This window comes from Pteronotus mesoamericanus, unplaced genomic scaffold, assembly GCF_021234165.1.
Source record: "Pteronotus mesoamericanus isolate MK-2021 breed Mesoamerican mustached bat unplaced genomic scaffold, CSHL_Meso_final contig_163, whole genome shotgun sequence".
In the NCBI taxonomy this organism is placed as follows: Eukaryota; Metazoa; Chordata; class Mammalia; order Chiroptera; family Mormoopidae; genus Pteronotus; species Pteronotus mesoamericanus.
The window spans coordinates 381,422-397,564 of NW_026555064.1; the positions used below are offsets into that span (position 1 = coordinate 381,422).

At 41.9% G+C, this 16,143-nt stretch overlaps 1 protein-coding gene across 1 annotated transcript in view; it reads left to right on the top strand.

Moving 5' to 3' along the window:
- Window positions 1-2,647: 2,647 nt before the first annotated feature.
- Window positions 2,648-16,143, top strand: part of TLL1 (tolloid like 1) — a 150,993-nt gene continuing 137,497 nt past the window's right edge. The window contains exon 1 of the mRNA XM_054562215.1: window positions 2,648-3,086. Within this exon, the coding sequence (XP_054418190.1) occupies window positions 2,918-3,086 (169 nt within the window). The 5' untranslated portion in view covers window positions 2,648-2,917. The remainder of the gene's footprint in view (window positions 3,087-16,143) is intronic.

Below are 16,143 nucleotides of genomic sequence, written 5' to 3' on the forward strand. Positions count from 1 at the left end.
CCTCTTTTTATCTTCCTGAGGAGACTGGATTCAAGAGATGTTCAAGTATGTAGCTACATCCTGACAAAACACTCAAGTCCCTTCTCATGTGCATATTCTTATTTTTTATATTTTCTCGCAAATTCATGTTTTTCCATGGACAGGGCGAAGGCTATTTTTAGTTTGCAATCTTGACAACTATAGAAATAAATTAAGCTTAAAGGTATGCATTTTACTTTTATAAACTTGGTTTTTATAATACCAATATTTAAAAAAAATATTTAAAAATGAATCAGGGGTAAAGGCCTGTGATAGAAATAAGTATCCTCTGCAACTATTTTCGTTATAAACGTTTTTATATTTTGATTTGAGTTTCTACTATGTTAGTCACTCTGGATTACAAATTTATAATATTGTAAAACTAAGCAATAATAAACTCTTGAAGGAAAACATAATAGGCATCATATAATCATCATATAATGAGGCAGATGTCCCTATATGGTATCATTTTTTTTTCTGGACAAATGAATGCAACATATTTATTCCTTCAAGTAAGTGATGCGTAGGCAAACTCCAGGTACAAACTCTTGCAAATTTACATATGATCGAATAGTCTAACAAGATGTTTTCTGACATTTACGTTAACAAGGGATATTTTAAAGGTCTGGGAGTAGGGAGTTGGGACACTGTCAGCAGCTCAAGAGCAAGGATCTCTGAAGGAGCATCAAATTTTCTAGGCTTTCAGATGGGCTAAGCAGAATACATTCTTGTTTAGCCCTGCACTGGAGCAATACCATTATTAATTATGCAAACATCTTTTTTTTGATGGGTAAAAGAATTTGAGAATGACTCAGCAAGAGTTTTCAAAACCAAATATCTCTACCAGCTTATTGAACCTGCTCTCTGCCCTGTGAGCTGAGGGTTCAAAGCTTGGTGATAGCTGCAGAAGGGAGACTGCATGAGCGAGAAAGCCGCGGGTTTGCCAGTCAGGTCTACCTAGTTCTTTCATCCTTTGACTTTTAGTTTAAGTTGGAAATAGTTGATACTTCTTCAAAATTAGCCTCTAATTTTTCTTCAGCAAACATAAAAGCTGGTCAAATCCCCTAATCAAAGACCTGGTTTACTTGTCAAAGGTGTGTAGTGTGTGCGGTTACCTTCATATCTTCCCGGAGATGAGACTGTATGTTGATGATAACTTGGGAAAAGGGGGAAATTTAAATGTTAAATAAACATGTAAAGGCAACAGAAGATTTACAAGTCCCTACTGAAGTGACAGTTCAAGGTTTAGTTGGAAAGGGGAAGACTCCCGTCACCCTTGGAAATTTGGGGGAGACGTCCTCTCACCTATTTGGGAAACGACTTGCAGATGTGGGCAATGCTCACACCAGGGGTTTGCAGAGATTTCCTCTGATTTTTTTTTTTTCCCCTTCCCAATTTCCCACAGCCTGTGTTTGCCTTGTGTCTGCGAGGCTGACATGCGGTTTACCTCGCTGATCCTGCTGCCAGGTTTTACACACTCTCCTCCGAAGTAAAACAACTGAAGCCCAAGGATACTGAGCAACTCCGGGCATGGGCGCCAGAACTGTCATAGAAAATTTGCTTCCCGAGAATTCCCTCCAACTTCCCTTCCTGCGCCCACGTGAGCCTTAGCGCCAGCCCATCAGAAAGGTCTTAACGTTTCCTGCTGCTGCAATCTGTAACTCGACTTTGGGTTTTTGGTTTTTTGTTGTTTTTTTTTAATTGCAGTTTTGAGGATCTTAGTCCTTCGCAAAAGTTTTTTGTTAGGGGAATTTTCAAGGCCTTATAAACTATTTCTTTACCTAAGTCTCAGAGGCTCCGACACTTTTTTCTCCGTTCCTGGGTTGTACTTTGGTTAACCGGCAGCGAAGGAAAGAAACACACTGGCTGTTTATTAGGGGGGGGAGGGGAAGTAGACATTGCAGCTGAGTTATCGTGATCCCTCGAGCCACCCCCGGTCTGACACTCAAGACTGACACATACATCATCTATTAATTGCTCTTCGAGAACGCAGATGCGTAATATATTCATTTTTATCTTCAGTAAAATAGAAATGGAATTGTCAGCGCGCTCGTGCCTGTTTGTTTGTATAAGGCTATCAAAAGAAGTCAGAGAGGAGGCTGTGGCCCGGATCCTGACCCTGATTGTATGAATAAGTAAGCAGGATGCAAGTGATTGGGTTAGATGCAGCGAAGATTTTTTTTTTTTTTTCAAGTTAGGAAGAGGGTAAAAAGACTGTCTGGGTGGGGTGGTGGGGGGAGGCAAACGTTGCATCCCCCTGTCCTCACACTTTTGCTCTCCTTGCACTCAGTTGCTTTGCTGGCTTCTGCAGGCTTTTAAGGTCTCGAGGCGTAGACATGCCTGTCCCCCACCCCCTTCCTCGGTCTCCCCTTTCAGTTCAGATGTGCTGATGTGCAGACCGGATTCATCTTCCCGGAGCGGCGGCGGCGGGCGCAGGCGGCGGCGGCTCGCGCTCGGCCGCCGGGTCCTGGCAGCGGCGTGGGCGCGGCACGGGAGCCCGAGCTCCGGTGGCAGCTGAGCCCGTGGGGCGCCGCTCGCCCGGCGGCGGCCGTGGGGAGTTCGGCCGCCAGAAGGACGATCTGGCAGGGTGCGAGCGACCGCTCCGTTAGAGGCGAGTTTGCCCGCAGCTGCCCCTCCCCGCCTCCGGAGCCGAGCTCCTTACCTGCCCTCCACCCACCCGCGGGCCCCTCTCCAACTTCTCTCTGCAACTGGGGGTAACAGGCAGTCCTTGCCCCCTGTACTGTCCCAACGGCACCCGCATGTCTCCGGACACCTGAACACCCCGGTCCCGCCGAGCAGCCTCCCTGCGGGGAGAAGAGCACCGGTCCCCCTCGCCCCGCACATCACCGAGGACCTCACCTCGCGGTCCGGCCCCCTCCTTTTCCTCCAGGGCAGGAGGATGGGGTTGGAAACGCTTTCCCCGAGGATGCTCGCGTGGCTGGTGGCCTTGGGGATTATTGTCTACGGGGAACTGCGGGTCTGCGCTGGCTTCGATTATGATTACACTTTTGAGGGAAACGAAGAGGATAAAGCGGAGATGATAGATTACAAGGACCCGTGTAAAGCCGGTAAGTGCCACTCCAGGCTGGGACGGCGGCGCGCCGGGGGCCGCGGCGCTCGGCTGTGGACGGGCGGCGGTGGGAGCTCACCTGTTTCCTTCCCTCCCTGGCCGGCCCCTCCGCCGCCCCTCCTTCCCTTCCCCTCTTTCCTTCCCTCCCCACCCCCAAGCGGCAGCCGCCGCGGCCCGGCCCGAGTAGACTGGAGTTCTGTGCTAGTGGCATCCAATGCCAAGCTCCCGTCTCCCAGTTTTGGAAAAAAACGTCCTACATAGAGTTCTGATTCCCCTCCCCTCCCCCAGCGAAACGAAACGAGCCATAAACACAGCTGGCAGCCGTAGGTTTTAAATACCAACACTCAACCGGCTTTGTGCCTGGAGGGGACAACACCTCCTCTTTGTTCCCTAAAAGGTGGGTGGGGATGGAATTGCTACCTCGGGACTTATTTGCTCCTTCTTTTGCCCGGGATTTCAAGTATGGGGTCCAAGCGAGAAAGGGGTTGTGACGGCCTTGGAAGCTCTCACGCTAGATGGAATTTAAATGCATGTGCCCATTTAAAATCTTTAAAAAAAACCCCCAAACCAAGTTGCCACCCCATTCAAACTTATGCCTTCCTTCCTGCGTACACCCCCGGGAACTGCAGTGGAGCGGCACTGCCCGAGGCTCAGCCTCTCCTCGCCGCCCCCGAGCTCCCGGGGACCTTCCCCTCCCCTCCGCGCGTCCCGTGCCTCTGCGGGTCCGGTCTCTCCCGCGGGGCGGGGCGGCGCTTCCCTCCCGCAGCCGCAGGTCTGGCTGCACGTGCCGCGGCCGGAGACCACGTGAGCGCCGCGCCCCGGGACGCCCGCCCCCGCAGCGGCTTCCGCGGGGCTCCCGGGGCTCCCGGACCCTTCACTCTGCTCGAGTGCAGTTGAGGTGACCCGGATTTAGTGTGGACTCGCGGCTGACTTCTGAAGGAAGGTTACAGCGGTTGTTGGGACGGACTTTACAGTCTATTTACAGTAGAGTTTTTTCCTAAGCTGAAGGCTCGTTCTGTCCCATCTCAAGAGGTGTGAGCTTTGAAGGGGGAGTGGGCGCAGGACCAGAAGTTTGCATCCCTGCATCTGCGGATTGTGCGCGGGGTTCATCAGCCTGTGACTGCGAGGTCTTTTACTTCCATAGCTAGGTAAACCTTATTCAGCCTCTCTTGGGCCTGAAGGAAGGAGAGATGTACACAAATGAAGGAAAATGCTGGAAAGTCCCTTGTTCATTTCTACCTTTGATGACACATTGTTTTGACAAGGAGGGTGTGTGTGTTGTGTCCGTGTTATCAGATCCTTCTCTTACTGCAGATACTTAAAACTCAGAGTAGTTTAGAAGGAACTTGTCAGTCTGGGACAAAAAAATTCTGGTTTAATTCAGTTTTGGCTTATACATTTTCTCCTTTGACCTTTAACACTCAGTCTGTCCCACCGAGACTTTTCTGGGCCTTCCCTGGCGGTTTGGAGGGCAGGACAGAGTTCTGCCAGGGGTAACTAGGGGCTGGGCAAACAGAATTCAGTACAACTCCTTTAACATACTTTTTATTGAGAAATTTGTTTTGAATAGTATCTGCAACTGGATGCAAATTGTGTGCTTTACTGTTTTAGGTGAGGTGGAAAGGAAGTATTTTGTGTCTAAGGATTGTCTAAGAAACTATTTTTCTCTGTTGTGTGAAAGATTCAACCAGCTATCAACCTGAGAAACACAGGACATGTATACCTTGGTCCAATTTCAGGAAAATAAATGCAACTTTCTATACAAATTAAAGTAAAAGTGTCTGCCTTTTAAACATCATTAATTTGAAATATGAATACATTATAAGAAGTGTCACAAATTAGCTAATACATTTCCAGCAGCTGGGTTGTTTCAGGCTTAAGTTAGAAATTGTCCAAAAGAAGATTTTTTGAGCTTAAGTGTTTTCTTCTCTATTTATGAAGGCTCTCAATTTTAAAACTTCAGCAGTTGCGCCATACGGATTGAAACACCTCAAGCAGGAATGTTTATTTTCCTCAGCAAATAAGCATCTAGGGCAAGGAAAAAGAACCTTTAGTAGCATTTACTTTTGTTTTTCTTTTCATACAGGTTGGAACATAATTGTTGAAGTTAAAACAACAAAAACAACTTGGAAAGGATTATTACTCTAATCTTATTTCTTCCCTATCTTTGAGTACAAGAGGCATACTTGTGTGGGTATGTGTGAGTATGTAGTGAAAGTGAAATAAGAATGGCCCATTTGGAAGGCTGAGAAGTTTGCCCAAAATCTGAGATCACTTTTTAAATTATCAACTGTGCTTTTTAATTTAGTGAAATGAATGGCTTTAATTTACCATCTTGGCTAAAGAATGGAAAAATCTTAGTGCCTCTCTTTTGGCACCATATAAAAACAAAGGCTGTAATAACAGGAAAATAAATAGTACATTGAAATCTCAAACAAGAGTCGAAAAAGGGTCACTCAAATAAGAAAGATGGGGACAGGTATGTGAAGGATGGCCATCCAAAAGCAAGAGTGAGGGTGCTCTCCAGACTCCGGGGCGCCTTGGATCTGCCCTTTCCAAAATGCAGAGTGGAGGGCATAGCCCTGCAATGAGGTGTTCTTTTGAACTTTTCTAACAGGCGTCCTAATATTCCTCAGACCACACAGCACCTTGATGTCAGGTAGCTTTATGGTTTCAGAGCACTTTTGAGTACATTATTTCAGCTCAACACAACACAGTGGAATTTGTTGACTGTCCCATTGCGCAGATTGGAAAACAGATGTTCGGTGAGGCTAAATGTGTTTGTTAAGATTACCCATAACTTGGTTACAAGTCTCCTGGCTGCAAAGCCTGGCTGGTATTAAATGATGACTGCAGTCTTAGCCTTTCAGAGGGCCTCTTTGAAATATAACACAAATAATAGAAATTCATCCAGGTTTACGTGGAGTCTAGACTAAGAGAAATGCAGTTACTTTTATGTCTGATGTGAGTGGAATGGCTAAAAAAATAGTTTAATCTTTTCCAAACCCAATTAGAATATAAAGTCCTTGAGGAAAAAGGTCATACCTGATTTTTAATATTTATCACAGGGATGGATTCCTACTGTTACGTATTTAGTATGTTCTCAGTACCTTCTCAGTATCTATAGATTATTAATATTGATCTTCACCCCTTACTTACAAACTTCTGTTTTAACCAAGATTAAATGTGACCCAAGGAGGAATATTCATAATGATAACTTGCTAAACATTGTGCCATACTTAATATATTTGTGAAACAAGATAATTTGTATACCTATCAGAACTCTGATTTCAAGTTCACGAAACTAGAGGTCCAAAAGGAAGCCTTGTATTAATTTAATTGCATATTGATTTAGAAAGACCTTTTTGGTATCAGTGAAAGCAGGCACTTAGTGCAGCACAGCTTCAGATATATTTATATACCCAAATCCATTAGGACAGAATATAGGTAACTAATCTCTGTATAAATAGACACAAAGGTGCAGATAATTCAAGGGAATGTCTGACTTTCTTCAGTGCAGTACGTGGTCACCTGAATTTGCAATCAGATTTCCCTTTCTCTAGTTCAGAAGGGTCCTGAGGGACATTGGGAAGCTGACACTGCAGGAAGTCATTCCAGAACAGACACTAAGGTGTCCTGTTTCACGGTTGAACTCTTCCAATAGGTGCTAATCTGAGTATTATATATGTGAAGAGCCTGGGCAAATTCAATGTTTAAATTAATCTCTCCGATTTGTCTGGAGATTACCTGGAAGAGCAGAGACCTGATAAACCAAGTCAGGATTCACTACTACCCTCCCTCCCTTCCTCCTTACATCTTTTGCCTCTTCTCCATCCCCCCCCCCCACCCTCGCTTTCTCCTTTCTTTTCTCTTTATGTCCATCAGGGGATATCAGGAAAGCTCAGACAGTTGAAAATATAATAGCCAGTAAAGGAGATTGAAGAAATTACTATTTTGAATGATGGGTAGAAACTGATACGGAAAATATTTGTCCGGAAAGGTAACCTTTTCTTCTTAGGCAAGTGTTAGCACTCTGAGACTTTTTACCTTGAATCTTCTGAGTAATTGACTCTTTTTCTTGGAAAAAATCCAAGCATGATTAAAGGTCAGTGACTTGCAAGGTTAAATTTGCCTTACAGTAGCATATACAAGCCTGTTTATATAGAAATAGGCTTTTGGCATTCTAAAGGGTTCTTCTTTCTGCTTTGCTTTATAACCAGTGCCCTAGTTTCCTAGTATACTAATTCTTGGGATAATTTTCATAAGTTTATAATTTCTTAGTAAGATTTTACCATTCTTTCAGTCCTCAACGTTGTACTTTCTAGCTTCACGGGCAGCCCCTCAGATGCAGCACTTTAGATTTGATGTGCAACGCCATGTCTACTTTATTTCACCATAATATTAAATACCTAAACATATTTCTTGGTTGGCACCACTCTAGGTTGCCAAACTCTCATGTTAAAAATGCATTTCACAGAGCTGCTTTTGTTAACCGGTCACTTCTGTTTTAGTTTTCATTTCTCAGATCTTGAATTTTTTTTTCTCCTCCTGCTTTGTGGCCAGTTCAGAAGCGGGCAAAACACAGTTTTTGCAAGAGGCATGGCTAAGGCATTATGTTACGTATACTTGAGTTCTGCTCTTTATTTGCCAGTAGCGATTCTTTAGCCTTTGTCATGGGGACCCACATCCATTTTCGGTCTACCAATCGTGGTTACTGTTGTTAGGTAAGAGTAAGATTATTTTTTCTTAAATACAGTCCCTTGGACTAATAATTCCATGAATTATTACATGAACTACCTCAGAGAAGGGATTCCAGAGAAGGGATTTCTCCCTTCTCTGTTTAGGCTTCCTTAGCCCACGGTTAAAAGTTAGAAGTGTGTAAGAGGCTAATGAAGACCTTTTGAGAAAGTTAATATATAATTTCACAGCTTTTCCTCCGGCCCTCGTGATGGCTCACTTTTCTATGAAAGTCTAATATATGCCATTACAGAATTTCTTCCACAGAAACCATGCTGTCTTCCCGCCGTTGTATATGTATGAGTCTTATTTTTGTACATTGTAGCAACTTTCCCTGTTTTAAAATTTAGGCTCACTGGCCTTGTCGCTGTCACCATATTCTTTGTAAACCTTAAGACTGTTAGTCATGTCAGTAATCCCTTAGGCCTCTCCACCAGTGAGTTCAGTGGTAAGAAATAAACCCTAAAATTTTTTTAAGAACTCATGTAGAAAGTATTAAGTGCTAGTGATTTACTGGTATTATTATTTTTTCTTTTTCGAATATTACCTGTAATGTATTTCTAGCTTTGCCTTAGACTCCTTAAACCTGGGTTCCTCCCTAAGCTTTTCTAACAATGCTTAGAAAAGATGGAGGCAAATAATCCATTTAAAATGAGGCCTTGCACATCCTGCTGGGACCATCTGGTGTCTGGGGAGGTGGGGGAAGGGAGCAGTGCGGCTCCCCTGAACTGTAGGAAAGCCCCCTGCAGCAGCTAGAGCCCAAGCTAGGCCTGGCCTAGGCCGGGGCTCAGGTGTCTGGCAAGATTCCTGGCGATGGAGGATTTCCTCTACTGGGGAAATTTTCGAGGCCTCTTACAGCTTTTTCACATTCCAAGACCTGGAATTAATCGTGGACTTATCCTTCCTAAATTAAGTCGTGGGGAATCCTCTCCCCAGTCCTGGAGACCGGAGAGGGATTTAGCAATGCGGTTTTAGTGGTGTGTTTCCTCTAGTTATCTACTGAATACTAATGCTGGGGAAGAACATTTAAAACAAAATCTTAGAGCCTCAAAGCTATGGAATGAATCCCATAAAATGTGTTCTTCCCCAGAAAGTGGGAGGAGGGAATCCCGTGCTTGTTTATTTAGTTCTTGCCATTGTCAGCCTTGGAAATGGGATATTGACTATTAGATGGAAAGACATGTGGGGGGGCGGATGCGGTGCTTGTTCTGTCAGCTCCTTGCAAAACGTGTGCTAATCCTGTCAAGCTGCTCTGAAGAGCTCAACTATATATTTGTATTAAGAAGTATTGTAAATTAGGTGGTAATTGAAATCCAGAAAGTGAACTGAGGAGATTGTCTTACTCAGCTCTTCTGTAATTTACATTTATAGTTTAAGGCAAACATTTGCTATAGACTGTTTGCAAAACAAGCCAACTTCCTTGAATGATAATAGTTCTAAAAAGTTGAAACCTTGCAATAAGTAGGTCAGAAGTGCTTCCAAAACATGATTTCCCCTCCATCCAATATTATGTATTAGTATCCTACTCAAAGCATTCACTTTCAATGCTTAAAAAAATCATTTCAACAGTTTTTAATACAGTGCACTGTTGTACAAATTGGGGGAGTCTTTACAGAGATGGAGACACAAGCCAGGTATTTATATCAGCATTTGATATCTTCTGTGCTGTTGAACTTCCTATTGATTACATTGAATTTGTGCGATGGGGTAGGCAGAGGTGGAGGGGCAAGAGGGTGGAGTAGTTTCTTCATTCCTCGTATTTCTTATCTGCGTTAAGCTGTCAGCACATGGGTTCTGCACCACAGGGGCACCTCAAGTGGCCCCTGGCCCCGTTGCTAATATTACCGTCTTTTGAGCTCGCTTCTTTGGCCATGAGTGGACTTGAAGTGTTTATTAGGGGAATTTTGGCACTTGTACAGCATTGGGAACTGCCTTGGCATCAGTTCAGTGGACTGACTGTCCTGAGAGGATGGAGCTCCAGCTCTCTCTGCCTTGGTCATTTTCGGCACGAATGCCTATGTATGAGGGTTTATGGTATTTTGTGCTTCGTACTTAAGTTATTGTGTTATTAAGAATGCCTTATCTCATGGAAGTAAGATGTTTACAATGCCACAGGAAGACCCTCATGTGTTCCTAGAAAACAGCCAATGGAGAACTTTCAGGAAAGCAAATTCTTGGACCCTATGTATCTCACATCCAAGCCTTCATGACTCCTGTCAAAACAACAGAGTTCATGTCTTACATTAAACACCCCATCAGTTAACATTATTGTTACTCCTTTTGGACAGAAGGGGACACTGAGACGGGGGAAGGTTCTCGGCTGGGCTGTTCTCACAGTTGGTAAGTGGTGAGAACTTGAATCCAGGTTCTGTATGCCAGAGGCCTTTCTGTTTTTGCATCCTCTGTGCTGGCTCTCCAGCCAGTACAAATGTGTTAAGCGTGGCAATTCAAGCGATGGTATTTGTGTGATGGGCATCCATCCTCTGATTTTCTTTACTGAGAATACATCTTGACTTCAGTGTTCTTACACTTGAGAAGCCACATACTGTATTGTCAGAGTGGGGAGAGCGACCGATGAAATGCCCCCTTAGGCATGGATCAATGAAAATGCAAAGTAGTGTAGGGGCAGCGCTGCTGGTGTGTCCCCCAAGTATGTGACTGCGACAGCAGGCTTTCCGTGTTGACGAAGGCAGGGGCTGAGCTGAATCTGAGTAGAATTCAGTCATTGGTGTTGCTTCTTGGCACAGGCTCCCGCATTTTGTGTGGTACATGTTAAATTGTTTCACACTTTCGGTTTGCTCTCTGAGTATTCAGTGAATTCATGATTATGAGCCCATGGCGTGTGAAGAACATCCTTTCAAATGCAGGCGATGCAGGAAAGTGGTTTACAGTGTACATTATGTATGTAAATGATGTGTGAATGCCTCTGAGAAAACAAATATGCTTTGAGAAGGTACATAAGTAACTTGATGTTTTTCAATCCCATACTTGTCGAAAAGCCCTAAGGTCAAAAGCTTGACATCTTTTAGTGATCATAAGGTTGACTAAGCTTCTCGGAACTCCAGCCTGGTTTTCTAAGTAAGAAGTCTAGTACATTAAATATATATACTATATGTACTATTTATTATAGTTTCTTTGAAGAAAACATTTTTTAGCAAAGTATCAGCTTTTTGAGGAGGAAAAGTGCCTACTTGTTCTCTTGTTAGTGAGTAAGAACAAAATCTGGTGAAACAGGCTTCCCTTTTCTGTCTCCTTCTTTTTGAAACCGAAGGACAAGGGAAACTTTTTCTTTTATATATATATTTTTTAGCCCCAGGAGAAGAAATAGTATATATCCGGTCCTGGGTGAAGTGTCGATTGCAGGCGGCTATCCCGGGAGGAATAATTGGGATTTGCCATCTGGAATCGGTAACGGAAGTAATGACCTAAATCAGGGGCCTTGTGTTTCTTTATGTTTCTATGGGAAAAAAGATTTGTGAGCAGTTTGCTGGGTGAACTAGTGACCAAGGGTTAAAATATTGAAGGAAGATAATGATTAAAGAATATACTTCCAGTGTGTCCCAGGATTAAAATGTTAATGGTAAGAACAGACCTGCAGTCTACATAATGGAGCTCAGAGGTGGAATGTGGCTTCATGCACACCACTATAGGCTCCGTAAACAAGTATCCTATAATATATCATATTTCTGTATTGAATGGCACCTGTAGCCTAGTGTTTTAAGATAACTCGCCTTATGTCATGCAGTGATGGAATTAGATTTTGAATACAGGACTCAGGATACCATGTGTTGCCATTGTTGCTATGATGTTTCTTCTTACTCTGGGAGGGGGCATCGGTACATTGAAAATTGGGGTTGGCTTCAAAAATTATATTTTAAGATTTCAGGGAGGCAGAGTAGTGCATCTATGGAAAACTTGGGCTTTGGAGTTTGATGAGCATGGGTTCTAATACTGGACAGTTCATGTAGTAACTAGTGGCTGTTGGTCACCCTTTACATTTCACTTTTCTGATCTGTGAAATGAAGATGGTGTTATGATGCTCATGGTATTATTTCAAGAATTAAATGACTGTAAAGTAAAAATCACTTTGGGACACAGTAGTAAACACTGTATAATTTTTGTTCATAGTAGCATAAATACATAGGAGGTAAAAGATTTCTTTGAATTGCAATTATTAATACTTGTTTATGGGAAGATGATCTTTATAAAAGCATTTGTGGGATGAAATACTTTTTCTTGCCCACCATATGCATATCTCAAGTCGTCTAAATACTGCAATTGAGAGGTTAAACCCTCAGATAGACCTTTTTGTTTGGGAAGATACCAGAGGTAACCAACATAAACATGTCTATGTATTATCCTCTTGGCTACTTGATCAAATGCCTGATACACTCAAAATATATTGACAGTTTTCAGTTTACATGGACTAGTGTATGAATAGAATCTTGGCCATCTAGCCTTTCAGTAATTTCTGGTTTAGATTTTATTTGCCATCTGGATTACCTTGGAGAGTTTACATATTCACAATCCTATGTTTATACAGAGTTAAATTTAGGTGCATGGCTCTAAGCTACAAATATTCATCAATTCATCAAAGCTTTATTGAACACTTACCATGAATGAAACATGGATTTCTCCTTGGGGTTACAGAAGTGTGAAATATGATACAAAGTCTGACCTGGTGTAGTCTTAACTTTACTATTTGCAGATAGATGATAGTGTATGTATAAATAGTTGTTTAAATTCAAATCACATAATTGTATGCTAAAGTTATTTCAATTTAGTATTTGAAAATGGATGCTATTATAAATTATGATAATCAGAAGAATATATATTCTTATACACTTTTTCCGGGAAATTTTTTTCTTTATTGTATACAGTAGTTTCCTCTTATCTGCTAGGTACATATAAATTCCAAGACCCCTGTGGATGTCTGAAACTGTGGGTAGTACCAAATCTTATAAATACTATGTTTTTTTCCTATTCATACATACCTATGGTAAAGTTTAATGACTAAATTAGGCAATTTCATGGATAGAAGATTTGTGCTTATTGTAGATCTGGCAACCTCAGCATATAATTTTTTTCTTTCCTTATTTGTCCAATAATTTTCAGCTTTTCACTTAAAAGAAGCACTTTATGGCTTCTGTTTGTTGTACCCAAATTGCCAGTCTTACTACTCTTGAACTTTGGGGCCATTATTAAGTAAAATAAGGATTTCTTGAATGCCATGCTGCGATGCCACCACTGTTGATCGACAGTCAAGATGGCTACGCAGCGACTAACAGACGGGGAGCCTCCAGCAGGGGTGTCCAGCCTTTTGGCATCTCTGGGCCACGCTGGAAGAAGAAGAGCTGTCTTGGGCTGCACATTAAATACACAAACACTAACGAAAACTGATGAGCAGAAAAAAGGTTTTAAGTAAATTTATGATTTCGTGTTGGGTCACATCCATACCCATCCTGGGCTGCATGTGGCCCATGGGTTGGACCCCCCCGCTACAGCATGAAGATGCTGGACCAAGGGGTGATTCACGTGGGAGGCAGGACAGTGTGAGACTCCTGAAATTTCATCATGATACTCATAATGGCACATACTTTAAAACTTATGAATTGTTTATTTTCCATTTAACATTTTTGGGCCACAGGTAACTGAAACCACTGAAAGCAAAATCACAGATGAGGGACTGCTGTACGATGAATAAGGCTTTGTGGAGAGCGCAACAATGTTTGAGCAGATGCTTTGCAGACTGTTATTTGACAGTGGACTGGGATGGGATATAATCAGTAATTACTTATGTAATTATTTGCGGGGAGTCTGTATTAGCAATCATGATTTCCATTTATTTATATCTCAAATAGTTTGATTTGAAAATTTCAACTTCTCATTTGCCATGTCTTCCCACATTATCTATTAGAGTGCATTTATGTTCTTCATACTATATTCTTATGTTTAAATGGATTTAAACTTGCATGCTTGACTTTTTTTTTTTTTGTCAGTTTTGTTTACAGGTCAAGAGAAGCAAAACAAATGATAAAATAAGCAGAATGAAAGTCTAGTCTTTTTACTTGCACTACTTTACTATGGTTTTGAACAGCAAATGCAAGGTTTGTTTCCTTTAGATAACTCTACCTAGGTAGTGGTATTGCCATTGGAAAACAAATTGTACTGGTGGTCGAGAAATGTACATTCCAGTACTGCCCCCATATTTGTGTGTAACTTTGGGGACATCCCTAAATGTCCTGAGCCTCAGTCTCTCAGGTGTGGGTGGACATCCCTAAGGCTGCTCAAGCCCTAAATCTTTTGAATCCTGGTGTCTTCTGACATTGAAAGAGCCCATCTGTGGTGGTACTGGGAAGTCACAAGGCCAGTGATCCCCACTGTCCACTGAGAGAAGGGAGGGTGTTTGTTTCTCTCCAGTGGCCACTGTTCCTAAGCCCTTGGGTTTCTCACGCTTCCAGCCAAATCATGGCCAGACTGCAGCTGCAATAGACTGTGAGTTCCCTCACTCGCCTTTGCCAAAATTAGTGTTGAAAACTATTTATGCATAGTTTCCCATCTCTCTTCCCGCCTCCATCCACCAGTAAAAAAACCCCTAAAAAACAACAACAAAAAAAACAACTGCCAAAAAAGTGACAAGAAAGGTGGGCATCACCTACATGCTTATCAGAGCACATCAGTCTCCTATTACCGTCAGAGTCGAATGTCGCACAGGTAGGGGTGTTTCACAGGAAAGGTGATGTGCACACTGGGTGTACAGAGCATGTCCAGTGGCCAGAGTCCAGTTCTTTCAAGTTTAGGGTCAGTATTCATAATGGAAAGAATAAGAGCTATAGGTAAGGATACTGCAGGAAAGTTTTTCTGATTTAAAACATTTTTCTAAATAGATGACACATTAATGGATACATGCGTATATCAATTCTTCACTTGTACCTATCCTTGAAAACATTCTTCCACTTGGCACAATTATGTATTGTTAATTATCTGAATTGTCTAGTGAGGAACTATTCTTTTAATCATATTTTCTTATGTAAAATACAGTTCTTTTTTAAATGAAGAGTCTCAAGTTCTTAAACAGATTATTGCGAAAGGATGTTTTCATTCTTGAGTTTTTATGATACCAATAGAAGTTAATTGCATGAATCTAGGTAATGTAGTTTAATTTAAAGGAGACTAACTATTGTTTTTGGAGACTTTGGTGCAAGTCTTAGCTCTTCTGTGGTTAATTATATCATCTTGGTCTACTTCATGTTTCTGAACTTAAATTCTCTCATTTATAATATGGGGATTGTGGTGAATAGTGTATAAAACATGTAAGGATTAAATGCACAAAGTCTTGATAAACTGTGATACATTCTTCAGATGTAAATTAATACAACCAATATTTTGCACTAGATATGTTTCAGGAAGGTGCTTGAGGGATAAAAGTAAGATGTTTCCTTCCTATAAGGACTCAATATCTCCCCAGGAAAAAAGGAACAAATGTTTCAATTATTAATATGAAAGTACAATAAATAAAATACTCTGATAACACAGAGGAAGAAATGTATTAATTATATTTGGGATAGAGAAAGTTTCTTAAGGAAGGTGGAATTTGAGCTGGATCTTGAAGTCTTACGATATTTTTTTTCTGGAGAAAAATTGGTACAAAAATTTAAGTCACATAACTGAGATAAAAACGGAAGCTGTGAAGATATATAGAACTTTATGAAAGTACAGGAAGTGGTAAATAGTCTAGTGTAGGCAGAACAAAAGCTTTGTAAGGGTTTGTGCTTTGGCAAGAAAGGAGTCTGGAAGGGGTATGTAAAGGGTCTTTAATGCCCAGCTAAGGGTGTGAACTTGATCCTCTTGGCGGGAAGAGCACTTACTGAAAATTTAAAGTAAATTGTTGACTTAATTACAGCCATATTTAATAGATAGGCAAGGTTGTAAGGACGGTCTGGTGCACTTGGTGTAGGAAGCGAAGAGCAAGTGAAAGCAGGGAGACAGCTTGTTAGGGTTATAGTAGAGGTGAGTGTTGGTGAGTGCTTGCATTTGGACTGTGTCAGTAGTTACAGAAAAGAGAGACTGGTTGAAGAGAGCAGTTATCAACGGCTTGGCCATGAGGAGAAGGTCAAGAGAGTAGAAGAAAAGGAAGAGTCAAAGATGGTGTCTTCATGGCTGCATGCTTTAGTGTGGAGAGATGCAGTGATACAGGTAAGGTAAGAAACAAAGAATAAAAAACATATTCATGTTTTGTAAAGCAGAGAAAGTTGGTTTTGAGATTTCTTGGAGTTGCATATAATTTTTGATGTTCGTTTTATCAGTTGCCCTCATAT